Genomic DNA, 16,214 nt, shown 5'->3' on the forward strand with positions numbered 1-16,214 from the left:
ATTTGCAAAAAAATATGTGCTAGTTGCAAAATTGGCTATAGCCTAAATGTGCACTATCAGAGACTAAATAATGGGGCCTCCATGCAATGGAATAGTAGGGAGTCATCAGGAGGGAACCAGATCTTTGTATTTTGCTATAGAACGGTGTCCAGAATAACTTGCTATATTGTTTATTTTTTAAAGCAAATTACACAATCCTAAAAGGTACAAATAATAAGAACCCCTTTATATAAAAATATTCAATAACTATTTCTTGATCATCTATATATAAGAAGTCACTGGGTGGAACACGGGGAAAACAACACTGAATAAAACAAACATTTCAGACAAAAAAAAATAAAACAAATACACATCTGACTACTGAAGTCATGAAGAAAAAAAGGGTTGAAGAGTGATATTAGCGGTTCCTATTTTCAGGTGGTCGAAGAAGCCTCTCTGAGAAGATGGCATTCAAGCAGAAACCTGAATCACGTGGGACAACACCCAGTGCAGAGAATGGGGTTTCAGGGTGTTGGGAGGGGTCTGTCTGGCAGCGGGAACAGCAACTGCAAAGGCCTAGAGCCTGGGAAGAACAAAGGGGGCCTGGGGGACGCCGAGAGCAGCGCCACCGCGTCCGGGGAGCTGGGGGTTGGGGGATGGGGGCTGGGGGCTGGGCAGGGGGAGAGGGAGCAGAGGCGCGGCCCGGCGGCCCTGCTGGCCAAGCTGAGGACTCGGGTCTCACTGTGTGGAGGGGAGCCCCTGGGGGGTCGGAGCAAGGCAGGGACCTCAGGTAATGGCTTCCCTGGAAGCAACAAGTAGATTGCGCAGAAGCAAGGATGGAAGCCAGACGTCCTGCCGGGGCTCCAAGTGAGGGGTGAGGCCAACGAGGAGTCCCCATGGCCGCTGTCCGCGCCCCCACTTAGGCTGGCAGGAACCCACGTCCGGAGGAAAACGCCCCGAAGTGCGGGGCAGCGGGCACCCGTTTTCCCTGAGAAGCGCAGGGAGCAGTTTGCAGGGATCACGCCCCTCCGTCTGCCCCGGGCAGGCGCCCAGCGAACCTCCCTCCCCTCCGCCCCCCGCTCCTCCCGCCCCTCCCCGCCCCGGCCGCCGGCGGGAGCGGCCCTCGCGGGGGCGCCCGAGAGGCCGCGGCCGGACCCGCCCGCCGCCGCCGGAAGTGCTCCCTCCACCGCCGCGCCGGCCGAGCCGCGGGAACATGGCGCTGGACGCCGGCGACATGGAAGATGGGCAGCTTTCCGACTCGGATTCCGACATGACGATCGCGCCCTGCGAGCGGCCGCTGCCGGTGCCGGTGAGCGGGAAGGGCGGGCGCGCGGGGCCCGGGCCGCGGGGACGCAGCGGGCGGCGGGCCCTGCGCTCCGGGCCGGCTCCCGCTGCGGGAGGCACCGCGGGCTGCGGCCTCCCGGAGGCCGTTTCCCTCCGCTCGTCCTCCCTAAACCCGCCATTCGCCGCCGCTAGACCGCCCCGGGGGACTGCGGCCCGAAAGCGCGTGGAGCTCCTCCTCCCGCGGAGCAGATGGGAGACTGAGGCTGGGGAACGGGATCATCCCCGGCGCAGCCCGGTCTTCCCTGTTCCCACGGCCCCGCGCTGTCTGCGGCGATGGCTGCGGGTCCCGGACCCGGTTCCGGTTCTGGGAGCGGGTCTGTCCTGCCCCCGCGCCGAGCAGCCAGCTCCGAGCGGCTCCGGTGCCGGCCGCCCGCTCGGTCCTCGGCGCCGGCTGGGACGGGGCCGGTTATCAGCCTAAGGGTGCACGTGTCCGGGGCTGGGGATGCAGCGGCGCGCCGAGGCCGGGCTGTCAGCATCCAGGGCGCCGGCCACCTGAGAAACGTCAGCTGCCATTGTTTCTGGGAGAGGGAGATGCCCGGCCGGCGTGAGGCTGCGGGCTCCGACCCCCGCCGGGGCGTGCAGGAGGCAGACCGTGGAGGTTCCGTTCTCACATCATGTTTCTCTCTTTTATTTATATATATATGTCTGTCTGTCTATCGATCGATATATATATCTCCCTCTTTTCTCTAAAAACATCAAAAATTTATTTGAAAAAGATAGGAAAATTGCCTAATTTCCCCCCATTTCTAGCACATAATAGTTAAACAAATATTTCTTTAGTATTCAGTACAAAAAGCAAAGGTGATTCTTTTGCATTGAAATGACGCCCGAGGTATTTTGCTTTTCAATGTCTTCCAGGTTTTACAGATTGACCAATGACTTGGCAAATTTAACGCCATGGGCCCTACATTTTTGTTGTTGATCCTCACTGGAGGATATTTTTTCCATTGTTTTTTAGAGAGTGGGAGTGAGGAAGGTGAGGGAGGGGTGGGGAGAGAAAGACAGAGAAACATGGATATGTGGGTTGCCTGCATGCGCCCCAACCAGAGCGAGATCTGAACCTGCAACCCAGGTAGGTGCCCTTGAGGGAGATGGCACTGCGACCCTGTGGTGTATATAGGCCAATAGTTGTAACTATTGAGCCACACTGGCCAGGGCAGGGCTCTGCATTCTTTGTTTTGATATATTTCATTGATTTCAGAGAGAGGAAGGAAGAGGGAGAGATAGAAATAGAAACATCAATGATACAAGAGAATCATTAATCAGCTGCCTCCTGGGCAACCCCTACAGGGGATGGAGCCGCAACCTGGACATGTGCCCTGATTGGGAATCCAACAGTAACTTCCTGGTTCATAGGTCAATGTTCAACCACTGAGCCACACTGGGTGGGCTTAAAAGTAATAAGTCCGGGATTCCTACCCATAGTTTACTATTTAGTCTAAAAGTATAGTCACAAAACCATGAAAAGGAAGTTGAAGTGTTTGAAAGAATGAAAGGCATATTTGGGAAGAAAACAACAAATTCTGGCCAGGCTGGTGTGGCTCAGTTTGTTGATCAAAACTCCCATGCACCAGGAAGTCACTGGTTCAATTCTGGTCAGGGAAACTGCTGCGTTTCAGGCTGGATCCCCAGGGAGGGATGTGCTGAAGGCAACCGATTGCTGTTTCTCTCTCATCGATGTTTGCGTATCTCTCTCCCTCTCCCTTCTCTCTCTGATATAAAGAACATATTAAAAGAGTGAAAAATTCTCTTTTAACTACTAGTAACAATTAGTGTGTATATCATTTTTAAGCTTTCTGACAAAACTGAAAAGATTGCAAATCTTCTAAAGGTGAGAATGAAGGGCTTTGGTAATTTTTTAGAAGGAGGCCTTAGAACAGTGGTTCTTAACCTTTCTAGAATGCCTCGACCCTTTAATACAGTGTGGTGGTGACCCCCAACCATAACATTATCTTCGCTGCTACTTCACTAATTTTGCTACTGTTAATAAATCGTAATGCAAATATCTGTGTTTTCTGATGGTCTTAAGCTCTATAGCAGTGGTTCTTAACCAGTGGGGTGACTAAATAATCAGAAAACACAGATATTTACATTACGATTCATAACAATAGAAAAATTACAGTTATGAAGCAGCAACGAAAATAATTTTATGGTTGGGGGTCACCACAACATGAGGAACTGTATTAAAGGGTCGTGGCATTAGGAAGGTTGAGAACCACTGCCTTAGAACTAAGTTCTGCATTAGCTCTATAAAGAATAATTTAAAATTGGAAATTCCATATGGACCTTTAGAAAAGTAGGGACTGAATTGGTTTCTCATGTTTTTGAAGATCAGTTCTGCTTCAAAATGGTCCAGCTGAATCCCTAAATAATTTTTTTCTTTAAAAAGCACGTGGTGGGTGGAGTAGATGTGTTTCATGGAATTGATTTATTTCCTTTCTCTTCCAGAAAGCACTAGTTGGGGACAGTGCGGTGAGGCCCTTCCAGGGCACTGCAGCAGCCTATGCACCAGTGTCACATTATCGGACTGTTAAAGGTGTAGACTCCAGTGAAGAGAGTTTTTCTGATTCAGATGATGATACCTCTCTTTGGAAACGCAAGCGGCAGAAGTGTTTCAACCCCCCTCCCAAACTAGAGCCCTTTCCATTTGGCCAGGGTAGCCAGAAACCACCTTTTGGTGGAGGGAAGAAGGTGAACAACATCTGGGGTGCTGTGCTGCAGGAGCAGACTCAAGATTCGGTGGCCAATGAACTTGGTATCTTGGAAATGGAAGGCACTATTGACAAAAGCAGACAATGCGAGGCCTACAATTATTTGCTTGCTAAGAAACTTAAGAGGGAATCTCAAGAACAGACAATAGAATTAGACAAAGAGCTAGATGAATATATGCAAGATGGCAAGAAAACAGGCTCAAAGGAAGAGGAAAATGGGCAAGGTCATCTCAAACGGAAACGACCTGTCAAAGACAGACTGGGGGACAGACTGGAAATGAACTATAAAGGCCGGTATGAGATCACAGAGGATGATTCTCAGGAGAGAGTGGCTGATGAAATTACTTTCAGGTGAGCAATTAAAATTTTCATACAAATGAGCTCTTGACCATTTATAGGAAATAAAATAGATTCCAAATACATTAATGATAATGTTCCTTTTTAAGATTTTTTTTTTAATTTAAGGAACGAACTCTGGGCTTATTTGGTTGTGTGAATATATTTGTAGTTTATTAAATTTGGACAGATTGATAGAATTTTACAAACTTTTATGAACTCATAAGCAGCTCTTTCCATCTAGTGCCATAGAGCTCTTTAGATTAAAAAAAATCTTTTTAAATCATGGGGAGGGTTTGAGTGTTTTCAAGCATTCATGACTTGTTATATGATTCAGGCATATTGTACATAGAGTACAATATGAAATTAATATTGAAATTAACACATTTCAATCATGTGTTAATACTTTTGTAAATTTATCAGTTGTATACCCTCACCATAAACCACTTTCAAAACATTTCCATCACTCCAATAAGACCCCCCTCAGCCGAGACCGGTTTGGCTCAATGGATAGAGCGTCGGCTTGGGGACTGAAAGGTCCCGGGTTCGATTCCGGTCAAGGGCATGTACCTTGGTTGCGGGCACATCCCCAGTAGGGGGTGTGCAAGAGGCGGCTGATCGATGACTCTCTCTCATCGATGTTTCTAACTCTCTATCTCTCTCCCTTCCCCTCTGTACAAAATCAATAAAATATATTTAAAAAAAAATAAAAGACCCCCCCTCATATCCATATGCCCATTTAAAAGTAACCCCTGTCCCCATCTCCAGATAATTGCTAATCCACTTTCTGTAGTTATAAGTTTGCATTTTATGGACATTTCATATTAATAGAATTATACGTGTGGTCTCTTATGCCTGGCTTCTTTTATGTAGTGTAATGTTTTATTTATTACACACACACACACATATCCATATTGAATGGCTATTCCATCTTTTGGCTACTCTGAATAAAGTTATGAACTTTCACATACAGATCTTTGGACACGATTTTCATTTCTCTTGGATAAATTCCTTAGAGTAGAATTGCTTGATGCAAATTAACATTGCATGTTTCAAATTTTGTTTAACTTTCATAAGTTCTAATCACTAATGAATAGTCACAAATTTGAAAACAAGTATGATTCAAGAGTAATAAAGCTAGAAGGAAAACAGCATTTATTTTCCAGGCAAGCCTGTCAATACTGGATTTTTAAACTTCTGAGGAATATGGAATTTGAGTGCTGGAAAGGAACTTAGATTTTGTAAAACAAAGTTTTCCCTTTGTAGAATATGGAAACTGAAGCCCAGTAGTTGCGTGGCTTGCCCAAAGTCACAAATGTTATGTGTCAGACCTGGAATTAACTCTGGTTTCCTTTTCCTAGTCTAGTGCTCTTTGCCTCCTATTGAGGAGAAACAGGAAGCCAGGCCGGTTAGGGAACTGGTAGACTTCTGCAATATTAATCTTCCTTCCTCTCTAGAGAGTGAGCTCTGACTTTAAAAGTATTACTTAGGCTCCTGGTGTTGTTTTTTGTTTTAAATGTATTTTTATTGATTTCAGAGAGGGAGAGAGATAGAAACATCAATGAGTGAGAATCATTGATCCCCTACTGGGGATCAAGTCTGCAACCTGGGCATATGCCCTTGACCAAAGTTGAACCTGGGACCCTTCAATCAGCAGGCTGACACTCTATCTACTGAGCCAAACCAGCTAGCTAGCTAGGACATTCCTGGTGTTTTTAATTTTGAGTGGTAAAGTGAAAGTAATATTACCTCTTTCTTAAGATTGTTGAGAGAATTAACTGAGATAATGCATATAAAGCTCTTAGGATTGTGCTTATCCTATAAGTCATCATTGAATATTAGCCATACCTTTTGTTCTGAAGTGGGGAGCTTGTGAGGAGAAAATCCTGTCCAGATATCTCTAAAGTTAGGAGAGCTAACTTTCAGTCTTAATAATTGAAAGCTAGTATATGTTATTTGTTTTGACAGGAGTGAACTATCTTATCTTTTGCTTTTAGGCTTGCATTCCCCTCAGTGTATATGCACATTTATTGTACTTTTAAAATAAATGTTTTTATTTTTTTTAGATATATTTTATTGATTTTTTACAGAGAGGAAGGGAGAGAGATAGAGAGCTAGAAAATTCAGTAAGAGAGAAACATTGACCATTGACCAGCTGTCTCTTGCACACCCCCTACCGGGGATGTGCCCGAAACCAACGTACATGCCCCTGACCGGAATTGAACCTGGGACCTTTCAGTCTGCAGACCGACGCTCAACCGGTTTCGGCTAAAATAAATGTTTTTATTAATTTGGGAGAGAGGAAGGGAGAGAAACATCAATGTAAAAAAATATGGAACGCTTCATGAATTTGCCTGTCATCCTTGCACAAAAGCCATGCTAATCTCTGTATCTCCCATTTTTAATATATGTGCTGCTTAAGCAAGCACTGTGCATGTTTACTTTGAAATCCATCATAACCCAATAAAGCGAAGTGAAGAGTCCAGTTATGAAACTTCAGATGAAATCTTGAGGTTACTACTCTTTGGGTGACCCAAGATAGGAATGTCTCCGGGTCATCAATTTCAAAGTTAAATATTGGAGATTTTTGAAAAGTAATTGTTATTAGAATAGGACTTAAATTCTAGTTGACTCAATGAGACTAAGGTAGATTTCTTCAACTTTATATAACAAATAAAAGAGGTTAATATTACTTTATTTGTTCCTTATCAGGTTGCAGGAACCAAAGAAAGATCTGATAGCCCGAGTAGTGAGTATTATTGGGAACAAAAAGGCAATTGAACTTCTGATGGAAACTGCTGAAATAGAACAAAATGGTGGCCTTTTTATAATGGTAAGACTAAGAGCTTCATTGTTTTCATTTTTAATTGTGCTTAATATGATGTATTTACAAAATTAAATTGTCTCTGATTGTTGGCTCATAAATTATTGGTTTGAGATTTTAAAAAACTTTGTTAACAATGAAAACTGAATAAAAAAGTAAGTATAGTCAGTTTTAATACTTAGAAAAAAATATGTAAATTGTAGCCTGTTAGTGTGCAGACAACATACTAACCCATAGCTCAGATTTTAAGAATATGGATTTTGGAATTAAGGGGTTCATTGTTTGAGTTCAGGATCTGTAGCTTACTAGGTATGAGATTTGCCTAAGTTGTTTGACTTCTCAGAGACTCAGTGTCCTCAGCTGTAAAATGGCGACTAATGCGAGGATGAAATGAGATGATACATACGAGGTGCCTATCAACAGGACCCAGTACTGAGTTAGCAGTGATGAACAGAAGTGTTACTTTTGGTTTAATTCATGCATTCTTCAAAATTGGTTCTTGGGGACAAAAGGAAAAACCTTATTATGTAAAATGCACAATAGAAACTGTGAGTATTAAAATTTCATGGGTGGTGGGGTGAATAGGAAAATGTCTAAAGGCTCCCTGCAGTAGGAGAAACAATTATAGAAAAAAAACAGCTGAGAAACACTTTACCTTTTCAGAACGGCAGCAAGAGCACTTCTCTGGCTGGGCCAGATCCCAGGCAGCGCCAGTTTATCCCATAGAATGATTTACAGATCTCACTTCACTCAGCTTTCACCTCCGGGTGAGGATGAAGTTTGAATGGCTTCCTTATTTACTCTTCGGAAATCTGAATAATAACATCACAAGAGAGTAAATCAATATTATGCTGTGGAAACCAATTAGAATTGATAGCACTGGCTGAGGAAACAGACTGTGAACATAGATCACTGAAGTAAAACCCAAAACCAATTGTAATAGTCTGTACTGGCCCTTCTGTTTGTGTCATTGTTAAAGTACTTTGATTTTCATTTAGTTGAGCACAAAGTTATAGGTTCATCAGTGTTTTAATTCTATAGTAATGTAATAAAACTTTATATTCCAGCGAGCTAATGCAAATCTACTGAATGTTGGGAAGATAGAACTTCAAATTCACTTTCTTTTGATGCATTCATTCCTTTTTATCACTGGGTGCCAGGCACAGAAGCTTATAGTGTATTGGCGGGTGTGTGTGTGTGTGTGTGTGAAAGAAGACAGTCTATGAAAGTAAGAGGAATATCTTTAAGTGTATTAGACAGTGTTAAGTGCTGTGGGGAAAGAAAGATCAAATGTAGGTACAGAGAGGCAAGGAGGGCATTGCAGTTAAGCCGGAGTGATCAGGGTGACCTCATTGTCTCCTTAGGCACATCTTTGTTGACAAGATACTTTGGCCATTCCTGAGAAGGTCTATAAAGTATATTTTTTGTTTCTTTTTTAGAATGGTAGTCGAAGAAGAACACCAGGTGGAGTTTTCCTAAATCTCCTGAAAAACACTCCTAGTATCAGTGAGGAACAAATTAAGGTAAAAATGATAATGTTCTTGACTTTTCATAATAACTTGACTTCTATTCAGCCTCTTCATTAAAAGAGGAAGAAAGAGATAGAAACATCAGTGATGACAATCATTGATTGGCTACCTCCTGCATGCCCCCAAAGGGGATCAAGCACATACCTAGGGAACGTGCCCCCTGACCGGGAATCAAACTATGATCTCTTGATTCATAGGTCAACAACACTCAACTACTGAGCGTGCTGGCTGGGCCCTAACTTCATTTCCTACTAATCTTCATCACTTGCTCTGTCTTAAATTGACCAATTTTGTCATATTCTCACTTCAAATGAAACCTGTGCCTTTTGTAAAGCTCTGCCTCTTTTTCTTCCCTTTCAGAACCAAGATCAAGATTTCTTTTATGGCATCTTTTCCTGGTTTCTTAGCACATAATTATTTTCTACCCTCCTACAGCTATTATTATTGAAAAATTTTAAACATGCAGAATAAATGGAAGAATGGAATGAATACCCATATATCCTCTGCCAGAAACCAAACGTTGTCACTGGTAATAATATGTAAAGGGAGCTGGTCAACCTTGATGGCTCTGAATGGCCGGAGCTATTAACTCATTGTCAAGGTTGAGTCACTAGTGGTAAAATGTAAAAAGAGCTGGCTAACCGGAAACCAAACATTGTTCCCTGGTAGTAAAATGTAAAAAGAGCTGGCCAATCTTGATGGCTCTGAATCATCTAGTTGAGATAGTGGTAGTTGAGGCAACTTTAATTTGTTGATCATATGTGAATTCTTGTTGATTTTCTGTTGTTGGAATTTCCCACCTAAGAGATGTCTTTGTCTCAGAATCTCAATAAAAGGAATGGTAAAAGGCCAGAGCATCTGAGTAGTCCTCCCCAAGAGGTAGTCTCCCGTCTGGCCCCCATTTTCTGTTTTCTAGCTTCTTCATTTTAGTGTGCGGCCTTCTCCAGAAACGGGACTCTTAAGTTGGCCTGAACCATGCGGGTTGTGTTAAGGGATCCCACATCCTCTACCTAGATTCGTGGGTTGTTGATAGTTTAACAATCGAACTTTACAATTTCTTGGTAACATCATGACACCCAACCCTAATTACTTCAACAAGCCTCTCTCAATAATAAAGACAATATCCTACATAGGCATACCTAAGAAAAATAAAACAATTTCTTAGTTTCATCCAACTCCTAGACTACTCCTATTTCCTGAATTGTCCCAAAAATCTATTTTCAACTCTTTTTTCCACTCCAAAACAGGATCATGTCCAGATTTCCACATTCCATTTTATTTATCTTTTGTTCTTTTTAGTCCCACATTTCCCTCCATGATTTAGACCTTTGAAGAGTCTTAAAGAATGTACATTCTTGGTGGTTGTCTCCTCATGGGTTTGTTTTGTTCATCCCTCTCTTCTAACATTTCTTATAAACTAGAAGCTATTCAGTGTTCTTAATCATTTTTGTGTTACTAGAATGTATTCTATGGGAATTTACAATGTGGATATTTCGTAGTTCAAAAAAAATTTTTAATATATATTTTAATTGATTTTTTACAGAGAGGAAGGGAGAGAGACAGAGAGCTAGAAACATCGACGAGAGAGAGTCATCGATCAGCTGCCTCCCGCACGCCCTCCTTTGGGGATGTGCCCGCAACCAAGGCACATGCCCCTGACCCGAATTGAACCTGGGACCCCTCAGTCCGCAGGCCGACGCTCCATCCACTGAGCCATGCTAGCTGGGCCATGCCTGCTATAACTGAGAAGTTCTTTATTTCCACAGTGGGTGATAAACTAGGAATATGTTGAGCCATGCTAATTATACTACTAATGATGAATAAATAAGAACCATTTTTCTTGAGCTGATGTGAGCATATTTTGCATCTGTTCCATGTTGTTTTTCCTTAGGTTTTCTGCTTGGTTACTTCTGAGTCACTTTTTATTTTTAAAATATATTTTATTGATTTTTCTCATAGAGAGGAAGGGAGATGGATAGAGTGTGAGAAATATCGATGAGAGAGAAACATCGATCAGCTGCCTCCTGCACACACCCTCCAACCCCCCCTCCCCCATCCCCATCCCCTGGGATGTACTCGCAACCAAGGTACATGCCCCTGACTGGAATCAAACCTGGGACCCTTGCCAAAACTGGTTTGGCTCAGTGGATAGAGCGTCTGCCCTCGGACTGAAAGGTCCCAGGTTTGATTCCGGTCAAGGGCATGTACCTTGGTTGAGGGTACATCTCCAGTAGGGGGTGTGCAAGAGGCAGCTGATCGATGTTTCTAGTTCTATCCCTCTCTCTTCCTCTCTGTAAAAAATCAATAAAATATATATTTTTAAAAATGAACCAGGGACTCTTGAGTCCACAGGCCAACACTATCCACTGAGCCAAACCAGTAAGGGCCAAGTCACTTTTTAAAGGTCTGTTATTGAAATTACTATTGTTGCACATTTGAAATCTCTAGTCTAAGTGCTTTCTTCCTTATTGGGACAATTTTTTATTTTTTTTATTTTTATTTTTTTGGATTCTGATATATATATATATATATATATATATATATTTTTTTTATTGATTTTATACAGAGAGGAAGGGAGGGAGATAGAGAGTTAGAAACATCGATGAGAGAGAGTCATCAATCAGCTGCCTCTTGCACACCCCCTACTGGGGATATGCCCGCAACCAAGGCACATGCCCTTGACCGGAATCGAACCCAGGTCCCTTCAGTCCCCAAGCCGACGCTCTATCCATTGAGCCAAACCGGTCCCGGCGGGACAATTATTTTGATGACATAAATTTGTAACAATGTAAACTTCCTAAGGAATGGTAGAACAGTTTAAACCTTAATGTTCTCTCTCCTCCCTCAATATAATCTCTGACATATAGTGTGTAGTTAGAACGAAATTCTTGGGTTTTCATTAGATAGCAAAATATTAGTCTTTTCGGAGAAATAGCATGATGTAATGAATAGAATTCTCTAAGATTCAAAATCTAGGTTTTAATCTTAACTATGCCATTTAGTGGTTATATAACCATGAGCAATTCTCCCTTTGCCTCCATTTTCTCATCTATAAAGTGGGGACTTTAATATGTGCTCTGCTTATTTAATAGGGCTATGAAAGGATTAAATAAAATATCTAGAAAAGCTTTCTGTGCCTAATACTTGGGCAGACTTTCCAGAATCAAGAAAGAAAAGAGCATTTATTTATCCTTAGCTTGGTATTGGACCAGATACTTATATGGCCTTATCTTTACACAGGCTATCAAAGTGAGTGTTATCCTGTTATGCAAATAAATAGTAATAAAAATGATATGCCTGGGATCACACAGACACTGACTGGCTTTAAACCTATGTTTTTTTCAAACCTATGATTTCACCGAATTACATGTCCTTGAAATAATTCTTCTAACTCATTGTAGAGAAGGGGGTTTTAATGTTCGTTTTTAATGTTAAACTACGAGAAACACTGCATTATAATAACAAACAATAGAAATATTTGGAATATGCAATAACAGGATTGTTGACTTCTTATTCATTTTATTTTTTTATTTCAGAGAGGAAGGGAGAGGGAGTGATAAAAACTAATGATGAGAGAGAATGATTGATTGGCTGCCTCCTGCACACCCCCATTGGGGCTCAAACCTGCATCCGGGCTTGTGCCCAGAGTGGTAACCAAACGGTGATATCCTGGTTCATAGGTCAACACTCAACCATTGAGCCACCTTGGCCAGGTTATAGGAACATTCTTAAAACGATTATGCTAGCCTTAGCTGCTTTGGCTCAGTGAATAGAGCGTCAGCCTTCAAACTAAAGGGTCCTGGGTTTGATTCCGGTTAAAGGCACATGCCTGGGTTTCGGGCTCGATCCCCTACTGGGGGGATCAAAGATTCTCATCATTGGTGTTTTTTTATTTTAAATATATTTTTATTGATTTTTTTACAGAGAGGGATAGAGAGTTGGAAACATCAATGAGAGAGAAACTTTGATCAGCTACCTCCTGCACACCCCCTTCGGAGGATGTGCCCGCAACCAAGGTCCATGTTTTTAACGGAATCAAACCTGGGATCCTTCAGTCTGCAGGCCCTACGCTCTATCCACTGAGCCAGACCAATTAGAGCTCATCATTGGTGTTTCTATCTCTTTCTCCCTTTCCCTTCTTCTCTGAAATCAATAAAAAATATATATATATATATTTTAAAAAAAGGGATTATGCTATTGCCTCTATTTTTGTGAAGCAATTTTAAGGAAATGAAAATAGTACAAAAATACTAAATGTTTTAAAGAGGCAAAGTACAAATTTATTTAAAAAAAAAAAAGAGGCATGGGACACTAGATGGGTATGTAAAACATCAAAATGTCAACCAAAGATTTAATCTATTGTGAGGGATTATAAAAGTTTTGGCTTTTAAGATTTTTATGTGTTTTTTCAAATTTATAGAATTTTATTGCGGGTAATTTCAAATGCCATCCAGATGATATAATTATTCTTTTAATCGCTATATTGCTAACAATCATAGTCTGCAAAACTTGGAAGCAGAACTAAACTGAGTGGGCTTGCTTTCCTTGTTTCCATTTGATTTTGTTTTGTATGTGACTGTGTACTTTTTTTTAAACTTCTATGAGAATTAGTGTGTTGTTTCCCCGCCCCCCCCCCCCCCTTAACATATATATTTCAGAGAGAAGAGAGAGAGAGAGAAACATCAATGTTGAAATTCATTGGCTGCCTTCTGCATGACCCCAATGGGAATCAAGCCAGCAACTCAGGCATGTGCCCTAACCAGGAATCGAACATTGACCTCCTGGTTTATTGGTCAATGCTTAATCATCAAGCCATACCAGTTGGGCAGTACTTCTAATTTTTGGTTTAGAAAATACAAAGTCATATGTACTGCTAAATGTTCTACAATACATACAACAGACTGCCACAACAAAGAATTATCCAGCTCAAAATTTCAGTAGTGTCAAGGTTGAGAAACTCTGGAATGTATTACCTGGAATGTACTCCAGTGCTGTATTATTTTTGTGCTTTGTGACAAAGTTTTTGACTAAGATTTACATTGTCACGTGAATTACAGTCATATTTTTTTAAGCAATGAAATTGTTCTTGCATTGTGTAGGTTACATTATCATATTTAGTCACAATTCAGGAATGGCTCCGTTTCTTAGCATATTGTTATAATGGTATTTCAAAGTAAATCTTTACTCCAAAGACTTCAATTTCGTCATGATGAATTATATTTCGTTTAAATGCTAAACAATATGGTTTTTCTACAGTATGTTTCTAGTTAGAGCCCTTTAACTTTAGAGATGATGTATTATGGTATAGTACGCATGGGCCGAAGACTGAACACTAGGCTGTGTTTGAATCATAGCTTCATCTTCTTCTTGCAGTGGGAACCTAATTAATATCTTGGACTCTCTATACAATTGTCAGTCTAATAATAATGGCTTGTTTTGTTGTTGTTTTCTGTGAGAAATGGAGATAATATAAAGGGTCTGCCTTCTAATACACTTTTAATACATGGTAGTTCTTATTTACTAAAGTTGTGCCTCTATTTAGGACATTTTCTACGTTGAAAATCAAAAGGAATATGAAAATAAAAAAGCTGCCAGGAAGAGGAGAACACAACTGTTGGGGAAGAAGATGAAGCAAGCCATTAAAAGTCTGAATTTTCAAGAAGATGATGATACATCACGAGAAACTTTTGCAAGTGACACAAATGAGGCCTTGGCCTCTCTCGATGAATCACAGGAGGGACATGGAGAAACTAAGTTGGATGTAGAGGAAGATATTGAGGTTGATCATTCTCATGATTTAGACATTTTTTAGTACATTTGAGGAATCCTCCTAAAATAATATTGTAATAAATCATTTCTACTGAATTGCTTTGTTTCACTTTGCACTGATTAACATGAATATCTGGAGAAAAAGATCTTTTTGTTTTGTTTTGTTTTGTTTTAAATGAAATTGAATATGGGCAGAGATTGGTAGAAACTTCTGCATTTTCTTGTGTCTGACAAAATACTTAAAAAGTATATATAGCCGAGAATTTAATTTCTCGATCTGTTGCATGTGCTATGACTAGATGATAATCAGTTTTGTCCAGGTCATTATAACATGCCATTCAAAAGTTTGTTTTCTTTTTCCTATTTATCTTTGCAGTGAATTATGACTGGTTTTAATACATTCCATTAAAAGATCCTACTAAGATACATAAATTGTTAAACTATTTATTACAAATGCATCCAAATTTAGTATGTCTGTGTTTGAAGAACTCTTAGGCTATTTTAAGGATAGTGATTAAAATTCAATTATGTTTATTCTGATGGGCCTTCCCACTTGTTTGTCCAGAAGTAAATAAACAGCAGAAGCTTTTCGAAGATGTATTGATTCATAACTTAACTTTGGTTTGTTTGTCTTTTTTATTTTATTTTGTTAACTTGGTCATACTCTAAATACTGAATGTGATCCATACCTGTGTAATTAATTACCATGGATATTTAAAATGTTTTCAGTGGGGCCTGCTTGTTTTACCTTATGTTAAGGAAGTATTAAAAATATCACATCTGCATGGATTATCCAAGTACTCATTTTTATGAAAGGAATAAACCTTCCAAAGGTAGGTTACTTAAGATGTCCCAAGTATTGACGATAGTTTATAAAATAAATTCCTACAAAATATCTAGGAAGTGAATACAAACCTTTTTAGGCAATGTACTTAAACTCAGTCGTTCCTGAAATAATGGTCATTGAAGTTGGATTAAAGAATCTGAGTGGGAAAAGAAAAGGAAAATGGTTATTTGTTGCTTTTTATTCATAAAGAATGCAAAAATAAAATTAGTATTGGCGGTCCTTAATGAGATTCAAGTGACTTCTTTTAAATATATTTTTATTGTTGATAGTATTACAGATATCTCCTATTTTCCTTACTCCTCCCAGTCCCTGTGACTTTATCTTTTAATCTCAAATATTCTTTCATAAAATTATTATAACCAAGGAAAGGAAAATATTTTAAATTGGTAATTCTGGGATTATTTCTTAGAGGTTATTTTAAAGGGACAGTACAATTGGAAAAATAATTGACATTCAGAAATCTAAATCCCATATATTCATATAAGCTGATTTTTCTAGTGAAAGTTGGTTTTTGAAGGGCATTAATGCCTGAAAGGTTACTTATCTTCATTAAATGGATTGCTCCTCACCTTTCTCAATCATTTTCTTCAATAGTTTAATATTTGGAAACCACAGATTTCTTGTTTGTATTATACCCTAATTTTATATACAAACTAATACTTCAATTTTTAAGGTTCTTAAAGTTTTCTTATAGAGAGGAAGAGAGAGGGATAGAGAGTTAGAAAAATTGATGAGAGAATCATCGATCAGCTAGCTGCCTCTTGCACACCCCCTACTGGGGATGTGCCCACAACCAAAGTATAATAAATTGCAATGTTTAACTGGATTTTTAAAGACGTAATTGTTAGTATTAAATAAGATTATTTGGTACTGTG

The 16,214-nt window shown here is 40.3% G+C and overlaps 1 protein-coding gene and 1 non-coding gene across 3 annotated transcripts; one reads left to right on the forward strand and one right to left on the reverse strand.

Annotated features, from left to right (window-relative positions):
* Positions 1-1,107: 1,107 nt before the first annotated feature.
* Positions 1,108-15,277, forward strand: PHAX (phosphorylated adaptor for RNA export). 2 transcript variants are annotated; one of them, XM_036409058.2, is made up of 6 exons: positions 1,108-1,288; positions 3,772-4,385; positions 7,083-7,203; positions 8,634-8,717; positions 9,084-9,133; positions 14,266-14,588. In XM_036409058.2, the coding sequence occupies exons 1-6, from the start codon at positions 1,193-1,195 to the stop codon at positions 14,351-14,353; spliced, it is 1,053 nt and encodes a 350-aa protein (XP_036264951.1). In that variant the 5' UTR covers positions 1,108-1,192; the 3' UTR covers positions 14,354-14,588. The 2 variants fall into 2 exon arrangements, with proteins under 2 accessions (XP_036264951.1, XP_036264949.1); XM_036409056.2 differs by lacking the exon at positions 9,084-9,133 and having other exon boundaries at positions 1,113-1,288; positions 14,266-15,277.
* On the reverse strand, positions 6,697-6,799 carry LOC118703975. Its single transcript, XR_004983216.1, has one exon. It is a non-coding gene; the product is annotated as a U6 spliceosomal RNA (small nuclear RNA).
* Positions 15,278-16,214: the final 937 nt, after the last annotated feature.

The sequence above is a fragment of the Pipistrellus kuhlii genome, unplaced genomic scaffold, assembly GCF_014108245.1.
Source record: "Pipistrellus kuhlii isolate mPipKuh1 unplaced genomic scaffold, mPipKuh1.p scaffold_m20_p_4, whole genome shotgun sequence".
NCBI lineage: Eukaryota > Metazoa > Chordata > Mammalia > Chiroptera > Vespertilionidae > Pipistrellus > Pipistrellus kuhlii.

Coding starts and splice junctions, on each gene's coding strand:
- PHAX (XM_036409056.2), top strand. CDS start 1,193: ATGGCGCTGGACGCCGGCGACATGGAAGATGGGCAGCTTTCCGACTCG. Junction 4,386..7,082: donor GCTGATGAAATTACTTTCAG/GTGAGCAATTAA, acceptor GTTCCTTATCAG/GTTGCAGGAACCAAAGAAAG. Junction 8,718..14,265: donor TCAGTGAGGAACAAATTAAG/GTAAAAATGATA, acceptor GCCTCTATTTAG/GACATTTTCTACGTTGAAAA.